Genomic DNA, 25,126 nt, shown 5'->3' on the forward strand with positions numbered 1-25,126 from the left:
GTGGCCTACTGCCGCGTGGAAGGCCGAGACTTGCCTGCGAGCGCAACCAGACGCAACCTGCGCAGCGCCCTGAAGACACCTACCGCAGCCCACTAGAGAGGGCACTGCTGGCTGGAAGTGGCTGTTGGGACTGGGGTGGGTAAGTGCTGGATCCCTGGCGGCGCACTATTAGTTCCCCAATAGGCACAACATAACATCACAGCTCCCCTCCTGCTCTCCCCTGCTGTGGCAGTGAAGGAGAGTGAAATCTGACGCCACAACTGACTAAATAAACTCTCAGCAGACATGAACTGCCCCATATCCTTGCTGTGTGCCCTTGCCTCCAATAATCCTACAGATACCCTCCATCCTGTAGACAGAATCCCCTCCATCTCTCCTCTACACAGCTGACCTACTCTGGTGCTACTACCACTGCACAGACATGGGGGAAAAGCTGGGCCACAGACAGAGCTCGGCAATCGCTTCCACCACAACCCAAAATGCTGCTGACGCGGCAACTCCGCTCACCACAACACACACCACCGTGCTAACGCAAGCGGTGCAGACAGACAGAAAATGGGACCAGAGGCTGCGTAAAAGCTGCAAAACTATGCCAGAGAGCATGGGGACAACATGGATTGCCAAAGGGCCCGGGTGACAGATTCATTTTTGATGAATTGATGATTGATGACTTAAAAGTCAGTCTTAACACTGAAGCATGATGTGCAAAGCATTGGAGAACGCACAGCCAAAACAGAGAGACGCATCAGTAAACTGAAAGATGCCACTGCACCTATACCCGAAAATATACTGTCCATGACATGCAGGACCCAAGCCCTTGAATCAGAAACTGATGGCCTCGAAAATAAGTTGCGCAGGCACAATTTCAGGCTAATAGGCCTCCCAGAGAGGGCAGAGGATAAAAATCCAGAACTTTTTCTTGAAAAGTGGCTCTGCACCCTACTAGGCAATGACATTGTCTCTCCCTCATTTGTTGTGAAGAGAGCACACTGCATACCAAACCGCCCTCCACATCCAGGGGCTCCACCGAGACCCTTTATTGCAAGACTCCTCAATTAAAGGGACCATGACAAGATATTGTCAGAAGCTCTGAAAAAGCAGCAGATATTTCATGACAATGTGAGAGTCTCTTACTTATCTAGATTTCTCCATGGAAGAAAGGAAACTACGCTCAAAATTCTCTGAAGACAGGCAAAAGCTGCGACAATATAATGTGCCCTATGCTATGTTTAAGAAACAACACGGATTGGTATCCCTGTGTGTATATGTAGATATATTAGATCCTTGTTTAACCCAAACTATAGGTGGAGGTCTGACCGGGTCAGATGAAAAAAAATATTAATATAGTTTAAGAAAAAAAGAAACCCCACCAAATAGAAGTTTCTATACCTATACCAAGTCAAATTGAACCATAAATTGCAAAATCAGGCTGATTAATGATAATAATAATTCATTAATAAGAGTGCTGGTTATTAAGTTAAATAAAGTGCTGGTGCAAATAAATAAAGTGAAAATTAATCAGTACCGAAGGCTGATAACAAAATTAATTATTTCTGAGTCCAATGGGTGTATTACCCCACCAATAGATTCCAGTAGTACCCCTTAATAAATAAATTCATTCATTAATTCATATAGAGTGTGATTAAACCAGATAAATATAGTAAATTAGTATTGCAATAAATTACACCAATAAAGTGCGGTGCAATAAATAGGTTAAAAAATGAGACTTGGTAATTCATTAAATGGTTAAAAAGGAGTTGGTAAAAGGATGGCCAAAATTCAAAATGGGTTAAAAGGTTATTCGGTCATATTCCAAGATTTAGAGTTGTGAGAAATTGGAAAATATAGTAGGTGGAGTTGTCCCAAAAACTAACTGCCTATTTTGTTTCTAGAGCCTGGGACACCACAAAGTCAAGGCAGGACAGGGTAACCGGAGCTGTGGCCTTGTAATTTAAATTGCCCTAACAATTAGAAGAGGCTAAATAGCCCTAAAAAACCACAAACTCACGGCCCCTTAGAATGGAAGGAAGATAGAAGAGGTGGTATAGTAAAGTATTTAGACCAAAATTCCTGCCCCCATAAGGATATCCAGTATATTCCCCTAATGGAATTGTTGTTCAGAATCAAATTCGTTAGGATAAGGAGATCAATTTTTGGCGTTCTTTTGAAAATTGATCTCCTTATCCTAACGAATTTGATTCTGAACAACAATTCCATTAGGGGAATATACTGGATATCCTTATGGGGGCAGGAATTTTGGTTTAAATACTTTACTATACCACCTCTTCTATCTTCCTTCCATTCTAAGGGGCCGTGAGTTTGTGGTTTTTTAGGGCTATTTAGCCTCTTCTAATTGTTAGGGCAATTTAAATTACAAGGCCACAGCTCCGGTTACCCTGTCCTGCCTTGACTTTGTGGTGTCCCAGGCTCTAGAAACAAAATAGGCAGTTAGTTTTTGGGACAACTCCACCTACTATATTTTCCAATTTCTCACAACTCTAAATCTTGGAATATGACAGAATAACCTTTTAACCCATTTTGAATTTTGGCCATCCTTTTACCAACTCCTTTTTAACCATTTAATGAATTACCAAGTCTCATTTTTTAACCTATTTATTGCACCGCACTTTATTGGTGTAATTTATTGCAATACTAATTTACTATATTTATCTGGTTTAATCACACTCTATATGAATTAATGAATGAATTTATTTATTAAGGGGTACTACTGGAATCTATTGGTGGGGTAATACACCCATTGGACTCAGAAATAATTAATTTTGTTATCAGCCTTCGGTACTGATTAATTTTCACTTTATTTATTTGCACCAGCACTTTATTTAACTTAATAACCAGCACTCTTATTAATGAATTATTATTATCATTAATCAGCCTGATTTTGCAATTTATGGTTCAATTTGACTTGGTATAGGTATAGAAACTTCTATTTGGTGGGGTTTCTTTTTTTCTTAAACTATATCCCTATGCTATGTTATTTCATGCTAAATTAAGAGTATGTAGCACCTATTTGGCAGTATGTGACCAAATACCCACTAGCAGGGTTGAGCATTGGCTACATGCGACTTACACAACAGGGTCAGGGCCTTCGCCATGTGGAAGTGTTCCCTCTATGGTGTAGTGCAACTAAATCTTTCAGGCTACGGTGCACACAACATACAAAAGATGGGCGCCAGTAGGTTCTTGCAGTAAAACAGGAAACGGTTTATTAACTATGCACGAGGCAAGTGACCACAGGTTTAGTACTCAAGCAGGAGCTGAGGCAATAGTAACATTTACTCACACGGAGCTGTAGGCATTAGGCATTTCTCACAGAGGAAAGGTCTCCATTAGGCATTTGCAGTATTCACACACATTCCCTCCTGGAAGTTGTCAGGAAAGCAGCTTCTACCCTACAGTCCCTCTTCACTGAAGTCCCTGACTGGAGGCAACACACAGAGCCTCTGGGAAGCTACTCCCTTACTGCAAATCCTTGTTGGAGCTTCAGCTGCTCTCTCTCTTAACCTCTCTGCCTTTTTCTCCTAGAGAGACTATGACAAGTCTGCCCTAGTGTAACTATTCCTCGTTCACAGGGTTTTCTGGTCCCCGACTTCTTCAAAGCACATGGGCCTTTCTGGGCCTAGCTGTACACACACTACTATATAGCAGTGTAGCAGGGGAGTGTCATTACACCTCTCAGCCAATAATGCTAAAGGTTATTCTACTACAGGGTCTCTAATAACCCAAAGAAAGAATGAAAAGATTAACTCTCTATAGGGCCAATTAAACCTATTGGGCCCTACAAGTACAAGAAGGAGGCCAAGCTCACTTTTTCGAGAAGTATTTTCATGGCTTAAATCGAGAAACAGGAGATCTCTCCCCCCGCCCCCCCCAGAGATAAAGTCATAGGCCACTACAGTTAAGCCAACGACTCATCTAACAACGGACCGGTAAAACCATTTGGCACGGGACACTCCCAAGCGTCCACCCATATTAGAAAGACAGTAGCAGCTAAATAAGCTGCTGAGAGTGGATTCATTCACACCCTGATCACAAGAATTTCAGTTTGGGAAATATAAATCTCTGGGGTGGGGGGAATAATTTGTTAAGGGAATGTATTTCTTGTTTATTCTCTTCTTTCCCTCTTTCTCTTTTCACCTTTTGGAGCCAGAGGAGTGCTGTATATCAATATACTCTTGCTATACAAAAAGTCACTTGTATGTATTGGCGAGATGGGAAGGAAATCAGGTGCGGACTTGATTATGCTCCAAGAAACCCACCTAGTCGGGCAGCGGGTACGAGCTTTAAAAGGCAACTGGGTGGCAAAGGTTTACTATTTTGAATTCTCCACATATTCTAGAGGGGTAGCTATCCTAATCAGGAAAATTATCAACCTTAATTTAGAACATATTATCACAGATAGAAAGGGGAAATATATCATCCTTAAAGGGGTGGTTCACCTTCAGAATAAAGTTAATCTATTAATTCATGGTCACATATTATTCATTTTACTAATATACATTAATTAGCAAAAATTAACCATTAAATAGTTAACTAACCTGAAAGACACGACTCCACTGCACTAAATCTTCTCAGACTGTCTCTTTCAGAAGGGTCCACCGACACCACTCCACGGTCCTCCCTTCAGTAAGATTTCGTCATCGCTACTGTGGGCTTACAGCTGCTTCAATCGCTTTGTGTGCAGACTCCTGCATATCGTCTCCTCTCAAAAATGCCGGGGGAGGGTGTCATTGATCACGTGGCCTTCAGAAGACCGCTCAGCTTTATGAACACTTTATTTACTGCCCATCTTTAATATTTAAGCCACGGCCTTCCTTCTCACTTGCTGACAGTAGTCCACTGCCTAAGCGGGTAACAGACCTTTGTTAATACCGATGGTTGTTTGGGAGAACGGGTACTGGATGTTAGTTTATTAAGCTAAAGCGATGGCTATTTGCACAGACTCTGAGAATTCCCTTGCACTATTGGAGAGCGGTTTCTTCTCCTACCCCTTAATAAAATACACACAATGGGGACACTCCTAACAATATGGGGCAGGGATTTTATTATTGTACCTGACCCGGTTTAGGACAGACTAAGAATGTGTGAAAAAGACACTATGGCCTTCCACAATTGGCTAGAGTCAACCAACTACACTGATGTTTGGAGGTGGAAAAACCCAGACCTCAGACTGTACTCCTGCTACACAACAGCCACCTCAGCCCTATCTAGAATTGACTTGATCCTAACTCCCCCGGAGCTACTCCGGGCGGTCACCAAAATCCACTTCTGAACTCGAATCTGCTTGGACCATGCCCTATTGCTGACCCTTGAGGGCATAGGGAGCAATCCCTCTGGAGACTCCCACCAAAGTGGATCTCCAATCCTAAAGTGGTGAATACATATGTAGAGCAGCTGAAGGGGTATTGGGAACTGACTACAAACACTGCTTCTGAGCAGACAGTGTGGGATGCCTACAAGGCACATACCAGAGGTTTATACACATCCCTTATCACGGCAGTAAGGAAGGACACTGAGGCTGAGATTAACAAAGCCAAAACAGACCTTAGTGATGCTGAACAAAAACTAGCTGACAACCCAAATGATAGCACTAGGGAGGACATGAGGTTGGCTCAAAGGAATGTAGATTTACTGATGGTAGAAAAATGTTCTCAAAAAGAACTTTACCACTCAGCAACTTAGTTTGACAAGGGGGATAAACTGTAAATTGCTAGCCATATTAGCCAAAAATGATACCCCTCGCACAGCAATAGCCAGCGTTAAAGGGGAAAATGAAGACTTAATTAGAGACAGGGAGGAAATAATAGAGCGCTTCAGAGAATATTTTCAAAGCACCTATGCAGCCCAGCCCCCACTCCCGCATCACGAGCTCCTGGAATACCTGGGAAACATAGACTTTCCTACCATTCCCCAAGAAATGAGAGAGTACCTATACAGTGATATCACCGAAGAGGAACTAAGAGATACTATAGCTACAATGCCTGCTGGTCGCACCCCAGGTCTAAACTTAAACCTATTTTTAATAAAGTATTGGGAAACTATACACTCCCTGACACGTTTCATGGCACACATTAATAAATAAAGAGGGTAAAGCCCTCTTTATTTAGGAGTCACATAACTGTGACTCCTATCGCACAATTTCCCTTCTAAATTGTGATGTAAAAATATTTGCAAAAACTCTGGCCAACAGACTCGAGGGGAGTGGTTCATCCAGACCAGACTGGATTTATGCCAAATAATGGCATGGATATAAATATCAGAAGACTGTTCAATAACTTGGAGGCAAATCATGGTAACAAAGGGAATAGATTAATAGTGTCATTAGACCCTGCTAAAGCATTTGACACTGGTATTGGATCCCGTTTGGGGTGACCTGGATGAAAGCTCTGCACTGGCACCCCAAAGGCAGAATACTAGTGAATGGCATGCTCTTCATCTAGAACGCGGCACCAGACAGGGATGCCCCCTGTCACCTTTGCTGTTTTTTTATTGGCTATAGAACCATTGGCGATACTAATCAGAGATTCCCCCAACATAATAGGTCTGCAGATCAATAAAATAATGGAAAAGGTATCGTTATACGCAGATTACCTGCACTAAACATAGGCTGTCTCATGGTGGTAGTCTTTTCAGTACCTAGGGGTCATTATTATAAGGAAATGCAAAGATTATGAGAAAACCATCCTTACCCCTATAACCAGAGCTCTATCCTCAAAGATTGATATGTGGGTGCAACTCCCCCTTACCCTACCAGGCAGAATAAACCTATTCAAAATGGTGTTCCTCCCAAAATTTCTGTATGCCCTACACAATTCCCCAGTAACCCTTGCCCTTTTACATCTCTTGTCTTGAGCCACCATTTTGTGATGGTCTCTGTGCTGCCTCAGAGATCACCTGATCAGAAATACTACAACTCTAGCTGTAACAGAAAGAAGTGTTGAAGCAAAAGACAGAACTCTGTTTGTTAATTGGCTCATGGGTAGGGTTGCTACCTTTTCTGGAAAAAAATACCGGCCTTACTTTTTTCCTATTAACATTGGCATCAAGCATCATTTTTACAGGCTAGGTGGCAACCCTACTCATGTGACCTAACAAGTATGGTTTGTTGGTATGTTTGTGTGCACTGCGAATTGTACAATCCCAGGGGGCGGCCCTTATTTTTAAAATGGCAATTTTCTATTTATGATTACCCAATGGCACATACTACTAGAAAAGTATATTCTTATGAAAATGGGTTATTTACATGATCTGTTTTATGCGTTATCTTTTTATAGAGACCTATATTGTTTGGGGGGGTATAGTTTTCCTTTAAGTGACATTGTGTTGGATGGGGACATAAAGCAGTTTCAAGCCCCCAAAGAGAGTTACCAACTACCTCAAAGCATGTTTTTTTAGATATCTTCAGCTCTCACATGCTTTCCACATGTCAATTCCCTATCAGACCAATAGATGTAGCAGATACTACTTTAGAGAAATACTTGCGAAGAGAAGATCTTGCTAAACCCTATCCCACTCTTATACTATTTTAGGGCAAATTACCCAAGACCCAATTGCTAAAGCACTGGGAAAAATGGAAAAGGGACATACCAAACCTTGCGGAAGAGTTGCGGGATGAAGTCCTGATCCCATCTGTCAAAGAAAGATATATTCAAATAAAAATTTTAAACCGGTTATAGATCATGCCATACAGGATCTCCAAAATATTCCACCAGGCATCTGATACTTGTATTAAATGTGAAAGGGACATTGATTCTTATGCATATGTTTTGTCACTGCCCATTAATCCGATGCTTCTGGAGAGACATGTTTTACATTTCTGACGTTTTAGAACTACCAAGACTATTGTGACCTTTGATTTGCCTGCTATCTTCATCTTCTTTATCATGCCAAAAAGCCATTCTTTTAAATTGGAAAGCAACAGCCCTCCCCGACTATACCAACCTGGCACAACCTGATTAACAACTCTCTGCCCAATCAGAAATTGACACATCATGCCATTTCCATGCCGCAAAAACGAATTCCACGTGATGTGTGCAAGAATAAGTTGACCTGTTAACTGTTAAATCCTTCCCCCTCCTCTCTTCTCTCCAAACCTTTCTCTTCCGTTCCTGAAGTATGTCAGTCAGCCCTTACTTTTGCTGATGCGCTTTGATCTTTCAGCGATGTGTGTTGCCAGTAAACATGCAGTACAGCATGGATCCAAAAATAACCCAAAACTGTAGACTCTATGGTGTTTTTCTGTTGGTTCTATATATTCTACAGTTAGCTGCACAGAAAAGGTTAAAATATTGTGCATTTGGGCCTGACCAGTAATTGCATTAGTGACCCTGATTATAATGGAATAAGTTCTTCACTTAAGGTGGCCATACACGGGCCAATAAAAGATGCCGACAGACAGTCAGCAGCTTATTGGCCCGTGTATGGGGCCCTCCAAAGAGTTTCACTGAACTATATCTGGCCAAAAATCTGTTCATTGATGCAGTCCGACCGCCCGTATAAATTTCATTATGATCTGATCTTTGGGCCCTAGGGCCCACGATTGGATCGGCCCAATATCGCGCACCTCAAGGTTGATGTCGCCAAACTAGCAGATCTCTGTTTATGGCTACCTTTACTGTAGATTCACATTTGCCTTTTGATATAGCTTTTCTCTCGTTTGTGTTTTCATTATTTTTGCAGTTACTTGTGGGTGTAAAGGAAAAAAAATTAAAATAGTTTGTGAATTTGTGAAGGATTTACTACCAATGTTTTTTATTAAAGTTTTATTTAACAGTTTTTATAAAACACACATACATAATAGTGAAGCCAAAACAAAAAATGATAGGAACAAAGAGAAGAAGAATAGTTAGCCCAGTTGGCATTAGGTAGGCATGGGTATTTGTGCAAACCTTGGGGTTTGACATTCCAACATAGCACTTGCAGAATAAGCTCTGCTGATGCAGTCTTTAATCCATTTGGCTAAAATGTTTTCTGAATCTTTTTCCCGTTATTTCTTTCATGATCCTTCAACCTCCATGCCATTAAAGATAATCTTTCTAGGTTGGGGTGCACAAGAGGTCCTTGAGACAGCAGGTTGGGAATCAAGGGTAATTTGCTTGGGTGATCCATGGTCATCAGGAGCAACTGAGGAAACCACTGTCTCCTCAGCCACCATGGTAATACAACGATCACAGAATCTTCCTGAGGAACTTTTGAATTACAGGAAAACTGAGGAAAAATGAATGTCAGGGGAAAATCCCATTTCTTCGAAAAATGCATCCACAAACAGGACTTCTTTCTGCTGAAATCTGGAGCAAAACTTCTTCACTTTTGCATTCTTTAATGTTGCCATGGGATCTATTTTGGGTATCCCCCATATCCCCATTAGCCTCTGGAATACTTTCTGATTCAGAGCCCATTCTCCTGGGTAAATCTGACTTCTGCTGAGAGTCTGCTTCTGCATTTAGTTTCCCCCGGAATGTGAATATCTATGAGACTGGTCAGATGTTTCTCTGCCCAGTAAAGGATTTTCAGAACAATATAGAGTAGCGAAGAGCTCCTTGTTCCTCCCTGTTTGCTGATGTATTTGAGGAGTTGTCTGATACAATTTTGACTGGTTTCCCCAAAATTCTTTCTTGTTGGCTGACCAATTCTTTGCAAGCTGTGTCCAACTTCCCTGGGCAAGAACTCCATCTAGATGAGCTTCCCAGCCTGTAGCACTTGCATCTGTAGTAATCTTTATCCAATTTGGCTCCCTCAAGTTTACTGCTTCTCTGAGATTGGAAGGGTTCTCCTACCAAGTTAGGTCTTCCATTGTGTTCATACTTCATACTATTGTTTGTGATGACATCTCGACTTTGTTCCATTGGACTAAGAAGTCTTGTTGCAGTGTCCTTGTGTGGCCCATTTGACCAAATCCATTGTGGAAACAAGATTCGCTATCATTTGTTGACACTGTTTTACTGATTTGTGGTTGTCTGCCTGAAAACTCTTTACTGTTTCTTGTGTCTTGGGAGAAAGATGATTTCCTTCTTTGTATTGAAAATGACTCATAAATAGTTTAACGTCTGGGACTAGTTGAGACTTCTGTAGATTTACTAACCAGCCGTGCGCTTGTAATGTCTTCAGTACCAATTGAATGTGGACTTGTAATGCTTTTGGGCTTTGACTCTTCACTAGGATGTCATCTAAGTGCGCATACATTTCAACACCCTGAAGTCTTAGGTGAGCGATCACTGGTGCTTTGTGAAAGTTTTGGGAGCAGTTTACAGCCCGAAGGGCTTTGTATTGAAAATGTTGATTGAAAATGCAGTGCAGGCAGTGCATTCCACAACCTCACTGGCCTGACTGTGATGAACCCCCTACGTTGCTTCAAATTAAATGTATTTTCTTCTAGTCTAAAGGGGTGGCCTCTGGTATGGTGATCCACTTTATGGGTAAAAAGGTCCCCTGCTATTTGTATATAATGTCCTCTATTCTACTTGTAATCACCATCCAGTCTCCTTGCTGAATTTCTAGCGCACTGGTTCTGACGGATTCCATCCGGAAGGTCTGAACATTGAGAATTTTGTTTACTATACGTAGGTTTAGAATACGTCTCCCGAAGTCTTCTCCTGCAAGAAAAAAATTTAATAAATTCCTTTGAATCGCTGAACTTGAATCTGTTTTTTTTTTTTTTTTTACATTCCTCAAAATCTTTCTTAACTGTGCATTGATTCTGTGATTCTTTGGATAACCTGATTTTATGAAAAAAATCTTTCTTTGGCTGATGTTTGAATTCCAGCAAGTATCCCTCTGAAATAATGCTCTTTAACCATTTGTCTGACATAGTAGTGCCCCAAACATCTTGAAACTTCGACAACCTTCCTCCTACTGGTTGGGCCTGCGCACCTTCATGCTTGTTTTTTTATTATTTTTGTCTTCTCTTTTGGAAGTGCGAAAGAAATTAGACTTCCTCCATGAGGGTTGACTGTAAAATCTTTTGCCTGGCTGATAAGATCTTGCTTCCTGGAAAGACTTCTTATCCCTGGGGTTTTTGAAATTTCTTCTTCTGTCTTGGGGGAGAAATGAACTTTTCCCAGCTGAGGCTTTAGAAATTATGTTGTCAAGTTTTGACCAAAATAGCAACTGGCCTTGAAATGGGAGCTTACACAGATTGTATTTGGATGTATTGTCTGCTTGCCAGTGCTTGAGCCAAAGAGATCTCTTAGCCGGCACTGCTAACCCATACTCTTAGCTGAACATCTGATGGCATCCAGAGACGCTTCTCCTATGTATTCAGTAGCCAGTTTTACTACTCTGTGTAAGAGATGCAGGTTGCCAAATAAGGAAGTTCATGACTAAATCTGCACTGCGCGTGCTCTCTCTCTCTCTCTCTCTCTCTCTCTCCTGCTTCTATATCTTTGATCCAATTGGCTGAATCTTACCAATCTTGTTAATGGAATTACAGATAAACAAATGGAAGCAGGAGAAAGAGAGCATGCGCAGTGCCGATTCAGTCGTGAACTTCCTTATTCCTTACATAAAGCATGTCGGCGAACCCATAACAGAGAGAACTGAGAGAGTTTTTGCAGAGATGATCCTGTTGTATGTATCTCGGAAAGCAAACATTTTAGGTAATAAAAATAAATCACAAAAACTTTTTTTATGATATGGGCTGTTAAATTAGCGCTATTGCCCAAAAAGGTGAACAACTCCTTTAATCACCTTGTGAATCGGTAACAAATGATTCTTCTTTGTTTGACACTTAAACATTTTGTCATGTTTATTATACTTCAGAATCCAGCTCCAAATTTTTTCTAAGAACCAAAATAAGTGGTTCAACTTTCTCCAAATCCAAATTAGATTCTTTGTTTTTATCTGTACCCACATTAGTTTGGCTATCCTCATCTGATAAATATTCTCCAGATTCTTCAGAATCGGTTAAAGAGAATTTTAGCAGTTTTAACAGGAGCGCTGAGTGACATGGATTTAACTGCCTTTTCTGTGCCTTTGGAAATAGAGGATGCCATAGAATCCAATTTATGAGATGGAAAATATGGTCTGATGTACTGGGACAAGCTGCATTAGATAAGCAATCACTGTATAGTCTTTTATTTTTCAAGGCTTAATTATTGCAAGCTTCACACTCCCTTCTGGCAATTTTCCTTCTGTGTTCCTCCTGATCACAGTTGTCTCTGGAGTCCCTATCAATAATAAGGACATAGTAAACCTCCAATGCGAGCACACACAAACACACACACACACACACACACCCCCCCCTTGTGAGAAGAATGTGAGCTTCTGTGGGAACTCACAGCTGCAAGAATAAGTAAGCATGTTAGAAAGATGAAAAATACAGAAACCCAGTCTGCCATCAAGAACTAAGCAAACAGAGGCCTTGCACTTACTGCAAGGCTAGCCAACTATAGACCACGGCAGAGCATCACACGAATGCTTAGAGCAGCGTCTATACTCTATTGCGCCGCTGGTTTAAATGACTTTCGCGTAGCAAGTAGTAGAACAAGTAAAATAGCTGGAGGTAGCACGTGCGTAATTGCACGTGGGTAGTGTTCCCACGATCCCCAGAAAACATAGGGTGAGAAAGGATATTGGGTATATCTAACGTGCGTTCTATATATAACACTTTTCTACTATTGTTTAACATAGCCAAATACTCTTTTCAAATACGCTGATCAGCTCTTTGCTTTACGCAGCTATCTAAATTAGAGACATTTATGAGTTCAGAAAAATAGATGCTGTATCAAATGATCCTGATTCTGCTGTAAATTGACAATTCAGAAAAACTTGAGTAACATAATTCAGGCAAGTGGCCAAAAACACCACCAACCTCCTCAGTGTGATGCCTTCAAATGTTCTTTCTCTGTATCCCGCAATTTGTGCAAGATTTCCTTTGCCCATGTTTGTGCAGCTACTACTGGCTATAACAGTTTCTTGTTGCTTTGCAGAAGCTGTAACATCAAACACCAGTGACAGTGAGAGCAGTTCCAGTAAGTGTTTCTGATCCATTCTTTCCAGCACCCCCATACTAACTGATAATGTCTTTACGCTATAGAGCTGAGCCTTCCATATACTTTCTGACATGACAAATATATATTGTTTTTTTTTTTTTATTTATTACAGAGGGCCAGGAAGACACAATTTTATCATATGAGCCAGTCACTCGACAAGAAAGTAGGTGAAAACTGCCATATGTGTGTCAGTGTCTATAAAGTTGCACAGGGCACATTGTTGTGCGGGTCCCTATCAACTGCCTAATCACTGTTTTCTCTTCTAGTTCACTACGCTCGACCAGTCATTATTTTGGGTCCCTTAAAGGATAGGGTTAATGATGACCTCATATCTGAGTTTCCACATAAATTTGGATCTTGTGTCCCCCGTAAGTAGTCCCTCCTTTCCTCTTATGATTTTTGTATTTTGTGGATTCCTCTCATGGTTGCACTGTGTGCCCTGTACTGAGCGTCCTTCGTTCTTTGCAGACACAACACGGTCGCGAAGGGATATTGAAGTTGATGGACAAGATTATCACTTTGTGGGTTCCCGCGAGCAGATGGAGAAAGACATTCAGGAAAACAAGTTCATTGAGGCCGGACAATTCAATGACAACCTTTACGGCACTAGTGTTCAGTCTGTGCGAGCAGTGGCTGAACGGGTGAGTTTTACTGATATAAACTGGAAATAATAGTGGGGGTAGACAGTGTTGTATCAGTGTTGCAAATATCAACGGAAGATTTAACCTTGTGCATAAATATAATTCACACAAGCATTTACACTTCCTTTTATTCTCTTGCAGGGAAAGCACTGCATCCTTGATGTATCTGGGAATGCCATCAAGAGACTACAACAAGCACAATTGTTTCCTATAGCTATTTTTATTAAACCAAAATCTATAGAAGCTCTCATGTAAGTAACCACCAGGATCTTACTTTTTGTTGATAAAGAATAGAAGTTAGAGAAACTATCCACTCTTTGCTAGTATTAAGTAGTATACTACTAATTGCCTAGTACAGTTGAAGGATTCTGCTTCTGTGTATTGTAGCTGTCTTATCTTCTGCTAAACCTGTACTTGGTACCACTGAATTTTTCATTTTTAAGAGCTGTAGCACACAACATTTTATGGCTACTGTGTCACAAAAAAATTTTTTTCAAAAAGTTTTCCTACAAGTCCTGCGGTAAACTTACACTTAATTAGTTAATCATTAATTTATTTAGTTACACTTAGTGCCGGTTTTAGGCTCACCCTTCGCTTCTGTTGGTCCGGGTGCACAAGGCCCCAGACCCCCGTAAAATCACCGGATCAAACTTCCAAAATATATGAAGGTGTATTGTCTTACCCGGACTTTGTTGTGACCCAGGTGCAGCCGCCCACAAAATTTTAAAGTATTTGAAATATGGATTTATGTATTGAAAGAGATGAATTTACATGTGTAAAGAAAACATATTTAATGAATTTATATTTAATTAATGAACTGTTTGTTTTTAAGGGTATTCCTGAATTGTATTTTTAACACTTACTAAAGGGTTAATCCTGAAAACGAATGGGAGGGGTTAAATGGGTTTAAAAGAGGGATTTGCCAGTAGGAAGTGAGGTCTCTGATGAAGTGCAGTGACATGAAACGCGTCAGACCTCATGGCGCAGGGTTTAACAGTTTGTTAATATGTTTAATATTTAAATAAAATGAAGTTTTTTTTACCAATGATTTGATGAGCAAGCGATTCCTTGATGTGATCCGAAGAGTGCGCTGTCCAGGAATTTGGTGTTTTAAGGCTACTGCAGCAAAGGGAAGTGCTGTTATTATATACTGTCCAGCAGCTGAGTCCCCTGCCTATCAAGGGCTGCTTTGAGCTAATGTCTTTGACATCTGTGTAAATTGGTAGATGATGTTCAGATAGCAGTGATCATAACATTGCTTGGGTCATAGCTCTAAATCTTTTTACCAGCTATACATTTATAGAGAGAGAGTTTTCTCCTCCCCAGGCCAAGCTGTATATTAAAGGGTTAAATGGGGCAGCAAATATTTCCTATGCAAAGACTGAGTCTTTATACTCAAGTGACAGTGTTATTATTCAATACACACACCACTACAAAATCATCTGGGTGTGGTTCCTTGTGTGCACAAAAACATTTGTATTAAATTCTGTAACCACATAAAAGTTGTAAAATGGGTATAAAGTTGTCATATACTTTCTTGCTCTCGTTGTAGGGAAATGAATCGGAGGCAAACATTTGAGCAGGCTCAAAAAATGTTCGATAAAGCCACCAAGCTGGAGCAAGAGTTTGGAGAATTTTTTACAGGTGAGGGTTGATTTGGTAGACACTATTTATCACAACTGCCTCCAGACGAGGCTGATTTGGTTCTGCTAGAAAGTAGGGCAGTGCTTTGGACATGGAACATTACATATCCTGTTAGCTAGTTCATCTTTAAATTAACTTTTAATATGATATAGATATTCTGAGATTTAACTGGACTTAATTGTTTAATGTTTGCGATTTAGATTTTTATTTCCAGTTTGGAACTTTAGCAGCTGTGTTGTTGCTTAAGAACAATTTATCGTAGCAACGAGGTAGTAGTTTGAAGGAAGGACTGAAAGCTAAATCGGTGATGGTCAGAATAAGATAATAAAAAGTACCAATACATCACAGAGTAATGTTTTTTGGCTGCTGGGATTCAGTGACCCCCATTTACAAACTGGGAAGAGAAAGGAAAATAATTCAAATACTAAAAAAAAAAAATTAAGACAAATTGAAAATATACTAAGAATAGGGCATTCTACACATCAACCTCATAAAAATGGTGGTGCTCACCAATTTACTCTACTTGTTTCATAACTCCCCTGTCCTACTCCCAAGCAGACTATTTACCAGACTTGACTCCATGGTACGTTCCTTCATGTGGAACAAAAAACAGCCTTGTAAAAGGCTTAAAACTTTAGCAGCCCCCAAGAAGAATGGTGAACTGGTGCTGCCCAACTTCTTTCTATACTATCTAGCTGCCCAGTTAGTGTATGTTTCCTGGTGGTTCTCCCCATCGTCTGAAAATGCCACCTTCCCCATCACAGCAGAGGCTGCAGGGTCAACTGAAGCATGCTCAGTTCTTTTCAGCTCAGATTAATAACACACCCTCCATTCTAGCAGCCAATGAAGAGATGGCATTGCTGGAAATTAATAATGAATACTCCCATCCGAGGAACCACCCAAAGGGGATGCCCTCCTAATACACTGGGAATGCTAATCCCAATATGGGAAAAAGATCTTAAATATGATAAAAATCTCCCCCATATGCCATTGTGGTGCAATTCTCACCTGGGTTACTTCCTTACAGAACCCGACCTGTCAATTTGGGAAAAGTTTAAAATTAAATATTGGTCAACTATATGCCGAGCAGGGGTTAAAGTCCTTTGCAACCCTAACCACGTATTACAAGCTTCCTAGAACCATGTGGTTGTTCAGTTACCTATAGCTCAGACACACAGCCAACAAGATTCCCTGAACCTCCTCAGGATACGCCAAATGTATTGTCCCCAGAAGCACATCTGGTGGAGAACATAGACAAGCAATGACGTATCCTTTGCGACTCCTCTATTATTATGCCAGAAAACCCATAATTTTAGACTGGAAACTATCTACACCATTTACCTTAAAGTGCTGGAAATCCTTAATAAACCAAGAGCTACCTTTATATAAGTTAACATATATTAGCAGAGGTTGTCCTGAAAAATTTTTTGGCACGTGGGCTGACACTATTGAAACTATCACACCCCTGGCTACTAATTAACAATTTCTATCTACATAAGTGACAACAGACGCTGGCACATGTCCTCATGGTCCAACTACCCCCCCCAGGTACCCCAGTTTGCGGGGGGGAAAAAGGGTTTGATCTTCCACATCTGATGCCCGTGACAACCATACAACCTGTGTGTACAACAAATGTATGAATTAAATGTCACTGAAATGTTACTTCCTTTCTATGTATGTTGAAGACGAATCCAATAAATAAAACCTTAAAAGAAAAAAAAATAGGGCATTCTATAACGTACTAAGATGTAACTTAAAGGACATGAAAAGCCTACATTTTCCTATCATGTATATAAGTTAGGCACATCTCCCCCACCAAAATGACATTATTTTTACTGCATAAATCCCTTGTGTTTGCCAGTGCCATTACATTTCCCTAAAACAAATAGCAGTTTTCACCCGGCGGACATTTTCCTTCTGACACATCATCAGTGCATTTGTATCTGCCAACAGAGCAAAGTTTCTATGGGAACCAGCAATGCCATCTCTTCATTGGCTGCTAGACTGGAGAGTGTGTTATTAATCTGAGCTGAAAAGAACTGAGCATGCTCATAAGCCAACAGCCAAAGGAAATTCCCGAGGGAGGTGGCTGAGCAGCTTAAAGGAGGAGAAGGATATCTTAGTGATTAAGTGGATGCTGTAGCCTTACTATTAACCATTGAACAACCAGAGTGGCAGTTATTTAGCGATTTCAAAGAGGCTCTTCAGTGATTACATTTTTGTGTGGGGGGTTTACATGTCCTTTAAAGTGGACCTGTCACCTACTCATTAAGCTGCATAATGAAAGTCCTTTGCAAATTAAATATGGAACCCCAATTCTTTTTTTATTAAAATATCCATTCCTATTATAAAGGTGTTTAAATATCTGAGCCGTCAATCAAATATTACCTGCCCTGACGCTATGCCTGAGGCATCAATTACTTTTACTTTCCATTCAGCAATTCCTAGATGTCCCCGCACTCCTCATATTGCCCCCTCTCCTCATGCTCTATAATTGTGTAGGGAACTGTGCATGGGCATTAGGTCCCCATTCTGATGCATGCACAAGATTTTGGAGTGATACACAATTTGTCTTAAAGGAGAAGGAAAGCTACGGAGGCATTTTATTGCCAATAGATTAGCTGCAATAGTGCAAGCTAGAATGCTATATTTATTCTGTAGAATTTTTTACCATACCTGAGTAAAAAGCTCTAGAAACTCTCTGTTTGTTTAGGATAGGAGCTGCAGTATTAACGTGGGGTGACATCACTTCCTGTCTGAGTCTCTCCCTGCTCTGGGCTCAGATTACAGTAGAGAAGGGAGGGGGAGGGGGAAGAGGAGCAAACTGAGCATGCTCTTGCCCAGGGCAATGAGGTTTAAGCTGAAGGCAGGAAGTCTGATACAGAAGCCTATGTGTACACAATAGAAGGAAAGAAATGCTGTGTTTCTTTTGACAGGGGACTCAGAGCAGCACTACGTTGGGGGTTTACTGGTGTATTTAGATGGACCTTTCTGATAAGGCTTACTTAGTTTTAACCTTTCCTTCTCCTTTAATAACAATGGTTCCTGCCTGTATGCTGTGATTGTGTAGAGATTGTGTCCAAGACAAAAGGAAACAAAATGGAATGATAGATATAGTGTAAGGAAAGTCTATTTTGCTCAATTAAAATGATAGAAAAGAATTTGGAATTATTTCTTAAGGTGACCGGTCCCCTTTCAAGGCGAGTTATGTCCGTAAAGCAGTGTAACGGATGAATGGACATAGCAAGCAACCAAGTTTTTTGCTTCATTATGGCACAGAATTGGCAGAAAAAAATCATCTTTTTTTGGCGGCACCTAGTCCAATAAATTCCCACCCACTGGTGCAAGTAACAACAAAAAATGTGCTTTTAACTAGAAACCCATTTATTAATTTAGAAATATTTGGGTTCAGGTCAAGATGATATGCATTTAGTGCAAAATTTAATGAGAACTGTGTGAGAGTTTAGCAGAACAATCTACAGCTGAAAAAAAAACTACAAAAATAATCAGGGTTTCTGCTTCAGGTAAAGTCTTTTCCATACACTGGTTATTACTAGTGCAATGTGCCATTAAATGTTCTGTTTATTGCATTTTTATTGGCTATGAGGGACACAAATTGCATTCCAGGTTCTACTGGCATGAGCCTTAATATTTGCCACAGTATGGGCCCTAATATCTATTTATTCCTCCCCAGCCATCGTACAGGGAGACTCTCTAGAAGAAATCTACAACAACATCAAGCAGATAATCGAGGATCATTCTGGCCATCACATCTGGGTGCCATCTCCTGAGAAACTCTAAGTCTACACTGACCAGATTAGACATAAACAACCCCAGCCCTCACCCCCACAGTGTCCTCCATCAGCCCCCACTTCTGAATTGTAGGGGTTTTGTGTGAGTTTGTTTGCCATCAAATGAGGGAGATCTCTGTCCCTTCAGTTGCCACAAAAATGTATTGGCTCCTGGTAGTTGTCTGAAGCTATGAGTGAAGGGATCAAAATAGTCTATGAACATTTGTTTTATAAATGCAAAAAAAGGGGAAAAAATGAGAGCGTGTTCTCCAAATCTTACCCTGACCCCTAATGGATTGGTAGAAGGCATATATATATATATATATATATATATATATGTATGTATGTATGTATGTATGTGTGTGTGTATGTATGTATATATATATATATATATATATATATATATATATAATGTGAGTGTGTGTGTATATATATAATTTTTATATATATATATATATATATATATATAATGTGAGTGTGTGTATATATAATTTTATATATATATATATATATATATATATATATATATATATATATATATATATATATATATATATATATATATATATATATATATATATTTATTTATTTTGGCCATGATGGGATAATGGTCCCTGCTACTCTATTGTTTGTAATGATTTTTTTTAAAGTTCTCTTTTTCCTGTGATTGGCAGAGCTGTTGACTCTGTACTGATACTCTATAGCCTGTCCATATTGGCTGGATTTGCTTGCTCTGGGTAATAGGCAAAGGAATGTCTGCAACATATGGCCGGTCAAGCCAGCATCAAAAATGGGAAAGTATCGACCAGCAATCCAACTGCTTGTCCACAAGCTCTGTCACTTTGCCTCCTTGGTGCCCAAACTCCAACGATGACTCTAAACTGACACAATGTGCATTACCTTTAAGAAATATTATCTTGAATGGACATGAATCAAACTGGTTCTTCCATAGTCTGTTTTGCCGAAGGTTCTGTGAACCAGCCTGTTGCGCACCCCCTGGGAAGAGGGATATTCAAGCCTGAAGATTTTAGGGCTGACCAGCTGTCCCGTCCTCCCCCATCTTTCTACTTTAAGAGTCTCATGCTTTGACAAACTCTGATCATATCTGTGCCATTCTAATGGATATTGGCTTCTACGATGCCTGTATCGCTGTCTGTTGCAGTGCTGTGACGCTTGTGCATCCATTGACCACAACTGTAAGGAGCAGTTTGATTTATAATAGGAATTGTTTTTAAATGTTTTATTTTTATTTGTCATCTTTTTCACTTCTGTAAACTTGGGGGAAAAAATCACCTCTGAGATTTGCACGTGCTACATAAGGTGTGGACATACTCTCCTTTCATGAACCCTAAGGAGCATTTCTTCTCCAATGATTGACACTGACTTTTCTCATCTAAATGCCCACAGAAGCTGGGGGAGAAGGGAGGATAGAATGGAAAGTATCAGGCAAAACTCAACCATGAGCAGAAGGTCAAGTGTTATCTCTGACTCTGCTCCAACCGCATGAAGGTTTTTTTGTTTAATTTTTCTTTATTGAACCAGTCCCATCAGCATTTTTCATGGTAACTTCCATTTTAATTGAATGGGTATAAGTAAAAAAATCAGTTTTCTTTTAAAGTTTTCATTCATAAGAAAATAAGTATTATATTTGATTTTTAGATTTGTATTTTTGTCACCTCAACAACTGTGAGCCTGGCGCAATGTGGGAAGGGTTTAGCCTTACAGTGAGGACCAATCAGTGCGGAGTTTTTCTCTCCATAACCTAATGTCTGCTGTGTGCCAATAAAAGGCTGGAAATGGCAGTCACTCGATGCTCTGATGCTGCTGTTTGTGCTGCTGTAATGCATGAATGTTAGATTAAGCTAATGTAAAAACAACAAAGGGCTTTGGCCTATCTGCCAAACATGGGGGCAGATAGAGCACGGGGTTGTGGAGATCTGCTGCAGGTAGCACATACCAGAGTGGGATCTAACATGCACAGGGTGGGTGTGCTACTTTAAAATGGCATTTCCCCCCCCCCCTTTCCTGTTAAAGGAACACAGGAGCATGCTCTACACCAGGGATCCCCAACCTTTAGAACCCGTGAGCAACATTCAGAAGTAAAAGGAGTTGGGGAGCAACACTAGCATGAAATTTGTTCCTGGGGTGCCAAATAAGGGCTGTGATTGGCCATTAAGTAGCCCATATGTGTATTGTCAACCTACATTGAGGCTCTGTTTGGCAGTGCACCTGGTTGTTATGCAGCAAAATCTTGCCTCCAAGCCTGGAATTAAAAATAATCACCTGCTTTGAGGCCACTGAGAGCAACATCCAAGTGGTTGGAGAGCAACATGTTGCTCGCGAGCTACTGGTTGGGGATCCCTGCTCTACACAGTGAAATAATCTCCTGCTGACTGTGAAGGGGCCCATTTATAGTCCCCATGTTACACAGTGATGATCTGTCTTATCCAAACAACCCCATGGGTTTTTGGTGTTTTTTTTGCCGTAGGCGCTATGTCACTGTGTGGGAGTATAGTTATTGCACCTTGGTGTGCAAGGATACTCCTTTTACATGGCATGTTTGGGAGCAGGCTTACTTGGCTACGAGTTTAACACATTAACTTTAATCATATCGGCCTATTAAACATGTAGAATTTATATGTACTACTTTGCAGAGACTGCAAAAGTGTCTGGATGGTTTGGTGCCCACATACATAAGTTGCTTTGCATTTATATGAGAACTTTGTTTTCCAGTTCTAAAGAGAAAAAACATCTTTTTAAACTCATGTTGAAAATTCACAAACCTCAGGGTCCTTTCCCCGTGGGAATAGGAAGGACAATCTCTTCCATCGACTTGGTACTAGCAGTGCAGGAGTCAATCGTACGTATCAAATGGTGCCTCCTTTGTGGTGTCCCGGAGCTGCTGGTGTTGGTTGCTCTGCACTGCCCAGATGGAAGCGCAGGGGTTGGACACTTTAGGGCTACATATTGTTGGCTTCCTGTGGATGGTAAGTGGAAACGCACTATGGCTGAGCAGAGCTTACTCTGTGGGAAATTTTAGGAATTCTCTGTTCCAATGTTTGAGCTATGTTTTGTAAAGTGCTCGCCTTCCAGAAGCTTGAATCGGGTGGGGTGACGGAGTCCTACTGCCGCCCACACTACAGGCGAAGAGCCGAGCAGTTGGTGGTGTGGCTTGTTCGTGTGTTCTATTACACTACCTTTTATATACATATATATCTTTCCTTTCCCCACTGTCATTTACAGTAATGCAGAAGCTAAAATTTAATCAGATTGTTTAAAGTAATGCTACAAAACCCAGGAGGCACATATATTTTTTAATAAACGGAGTTACAACCAGTCCTGGCTTTTCTCCATGATGTGTTTTTTTTAGTACCGCACATGCACTCAAATCTCACCTCTTCTCAACTACAGAAGTTTTTTTGTTCCTGGCGTAAAGAGAGAAGCTACAGGAAATGTAACATCTTTAATATAGAGGTTTTATTGATGCAAATGATTGTAATATTCAGACAGTTGGCAAGTGGTTCTTTACTGATTTATCTTTTTTAAAAAGGGAAAATTATACTCTCTTACATCACAAACATTCAATTGGGCTTATGTGGAAAAAAATGGTTGTATGTACACATACAAGATTTTCTGTGAACCTCGCAATTAGATGTGAGTACTTAAGAGCACAACTTGTGTTCTGGCCAAGCACACAGCTTACAGGGAACATCGCCATATAAGTAGGGAGAACAAAAATATACACTGAACTGCAAAGTTCATTGGATTCCTGCCGTGTGTGGGATGCTAAATGTCATTTTCATCGGAGTGAAATTCTTTTATTTTAAATGCTTGATAAATGAGCCACATAGTTAACAAAATTCCAGAATGTCAGGCAGAAGGTAAATACATGGGCTAAAAATAGAAGTGTTTATAAAAATGCCAGAAATTCCAGTTTTACTTTTTTTGTTTTTACTGTTAATGGAACATTCAGTGTAAAAATAAAAACTGGGTAAATATATAGGCAAAGTAAAAAATGTTTCTAATATTTAGGCAAAAATGTAGGGGCAGATTTATCAAGGGTCAACGTAAAAAAAAATTAAATTTTGAGCTATTTTTGTATACTTGCTTATCGAATAGGCAAAATTAGATTCGAATTTGAAAAAAATTTGACTGCCTCTTTAAAACTTTGACCATTCGCCATCTAAAAACTTTTAGCCTATGGGGGACCTCCTAAAACCTATTTGGAGTCATTTGGTGAACTTTGAAAAATCTACATTTTTTGGGGCAAATCCTTTTATTTGAATTCGCTCAAATGCGCTAAAACTTCTATTCAAATGATTCGAATACAGCCTATTCACCCGAAGTTTAAAACGAAGATTTTTTTAATAAATTTAGATTGGTCTTTTTTTATTTTTTTTCAAAATTATGGGAGTTCAAAAAAACTCCCATTACTTCGAAATGTGACCCTTGATAAATCTGCCCTGTAATATATAAAGGCTGGAGTGACTGGATTTCTTAACAGAACAGAATACTACTTCCTGCTTTGCAGCTCTCTCACTCTGAGTTGGTCAGGGACTTGAAGGGGGGACATGGGACATAAATGTTCAGTGAGTTTGCAATTGATCCTCAGATTCAAAATCGGACAGTTATGACCCATGTTACCAATCAGTGGAAACCAAGAGAGCTGCAAAGCAGGAAGTAGTGTTCTAGCTATTATGCCAGACTTTATACATTACATTTTTGGCTAACGATATTGAAATTTTGCACAGCCTATTTACCCAATTTTTTTTTATACTGAACAATTCCTTTAAGGGTAACCAACCATGATTAGTAGAGATGCACCAAATACACTATGAAGTCTTTCATGAAGTATTCAGAACCTAATTTGCATATGAAAATTACTGTAAGGAAGGCTTAAAAAGAATCATGCGTGCAGAAAAAAAACTTCTGAGTGTGCCAAAAAGTTGTACTAAGGATTTGGTTTGACCAGGCTGAATCCAAATGCTGCTGAAAAAGGCCAAAATCTGGATTTTGTGTATTCCTAAACCTTAGTTTAACAGTAGAAGCTTGTTGCAACACTCTGCTATGGAAGGTGCAATATACACAGCTTGTTTCCATTAACAGCGAGGCAACATTGGAAAAAATGAATCACTGCATACTGTATGTTTTCCCACCAGGTATTTACTACCATTGGGAAAGCATTTGCAGAAGATTAGTCACTCGTAGTAATGCGCATAATCTCTTGTTATGCCATTGCCCTTATTTAGCCTGGGTTGTTCTTGCTAGACTGCCCTCTACTGGTGCCATCCTTTAGTGCACTAAATGAAAAACTATTGGGAGCTTATCCTGCAAAGATAGAGTGTACAACTCAAGTGGGGTCATTGCTCCCCAGGCTGCCAGCTCATGCCTTCACCCAGCTTCTTGCAATGAGATAAGAAGGGGGCTGCAGTAAAGTGGCAAGTGTAAAGTTTACATTCAGCTGCTACTATTTGTAATGACATATCCCAAGGGCAAATAAAATAAGGGCCTTGAGTATAAAATAATTTTCCCAAAAGTCTAACAAATAGTTCTTATTTTCTTTTTATGATGTCCTATTCCAAATGTTCTTATTTGGATTGTAGATTAGTGGGTTGCCTACCTTAGTGTGTGTACCTTTTTTATTAGCTGCAGCCTCTTTCCAATGTGTTATTGGAGTGATACGTAGGAAAGCTGCAAATACTAACTGCCAGCTGCATGACTACAATAAAATGTGTGCCATTGCATCACTCTACCTCTCTGCACACAATGAGAGCAATATCCCATATTTACACAACAGCTAGAGTCTTGGAACAATAACTATACAAAGGGAGCTGGGCCAAGGAGCATTGGCACTCAAGGCAAGTGTGACAAACAATGCACCCACTACTATATCCCTTCTTGTTGTCATATACCACTGTCTTAGTGCCGACTCCCACAGGAAGATAGATTTGAAATTTGAAAACTCATAATTTTTGCCTCTTTATAGGTCTCAGGTAAGACTGCTGCTTAAATAGGCAGTGCAGTTATACATAGTAACATAGTA

General features: G+C 40.1%; 1 protein-coding gene across 8 annotated transcripts in view; it reads left to right on the forward strand.

The window, feature by feature from the left end:
- Positions 1 to 19,331, forward strand: part of dlg3.S (discs, large homolog 3 S homeolog) — a 146,381-nt gene extending 127,050 nt beyond the window's left edge. For all 8 annotated transcript variants that reach the window (XM_041574420.1, XM_041574419.1, XM_018232928.2 and 5 more), the window contains 7 exons: positions 12,945 to 12,986; positions 13,120 to 13,170; positions 13,274 to 13,375; positions 13,476 to 13,648; positions 13,790 to 13,899; positions 15,201 to 15,292; positions 18,987 to 19,331. In XM_041574420.1, coding sequence (XP_041430354.1) covers positions 12,945 to 12,986; positions 13,120 to 13,170; positions 13,274 to 13,375; positions 13,476 to 13,648; positions 13,790 to 13,899; positions 15,201 to 15,292; positions 18,987 to 19,093 — 677 coding nt within the window. In that variant the 3' untranslated portion in view covers positions 19,094 to 19,331. The remainder of the gene's footprint in view (positions 1 to 12,944; positions 12,987 to 13,119; positions 13,171 to 13,273; positions 13,376 to 13,475; positions 13,649 to 13,789; positions 13,900 to 15,200; positions 15,293 to 18,986) is intronic.
- The last annotated feature ends 5,795 nt before the right edge of the window (positions 19,332 to 25,126 follow it).

The sequence above is a fragment of the Xenopus laevis genome, chromosome 8S (assembly GCF_017654675.1).
Source record: "Xenopus laevis strain J_2021 chromosome 8S, Xenopus_laevis_v10.1, whole genome shotgun sequence".
Taxonomy (NCBI): Eukaryota; Metazoa; Chordata; class Amphibia; order Anura; family Pipidae; genus Xenopus; species Xenopus laevis.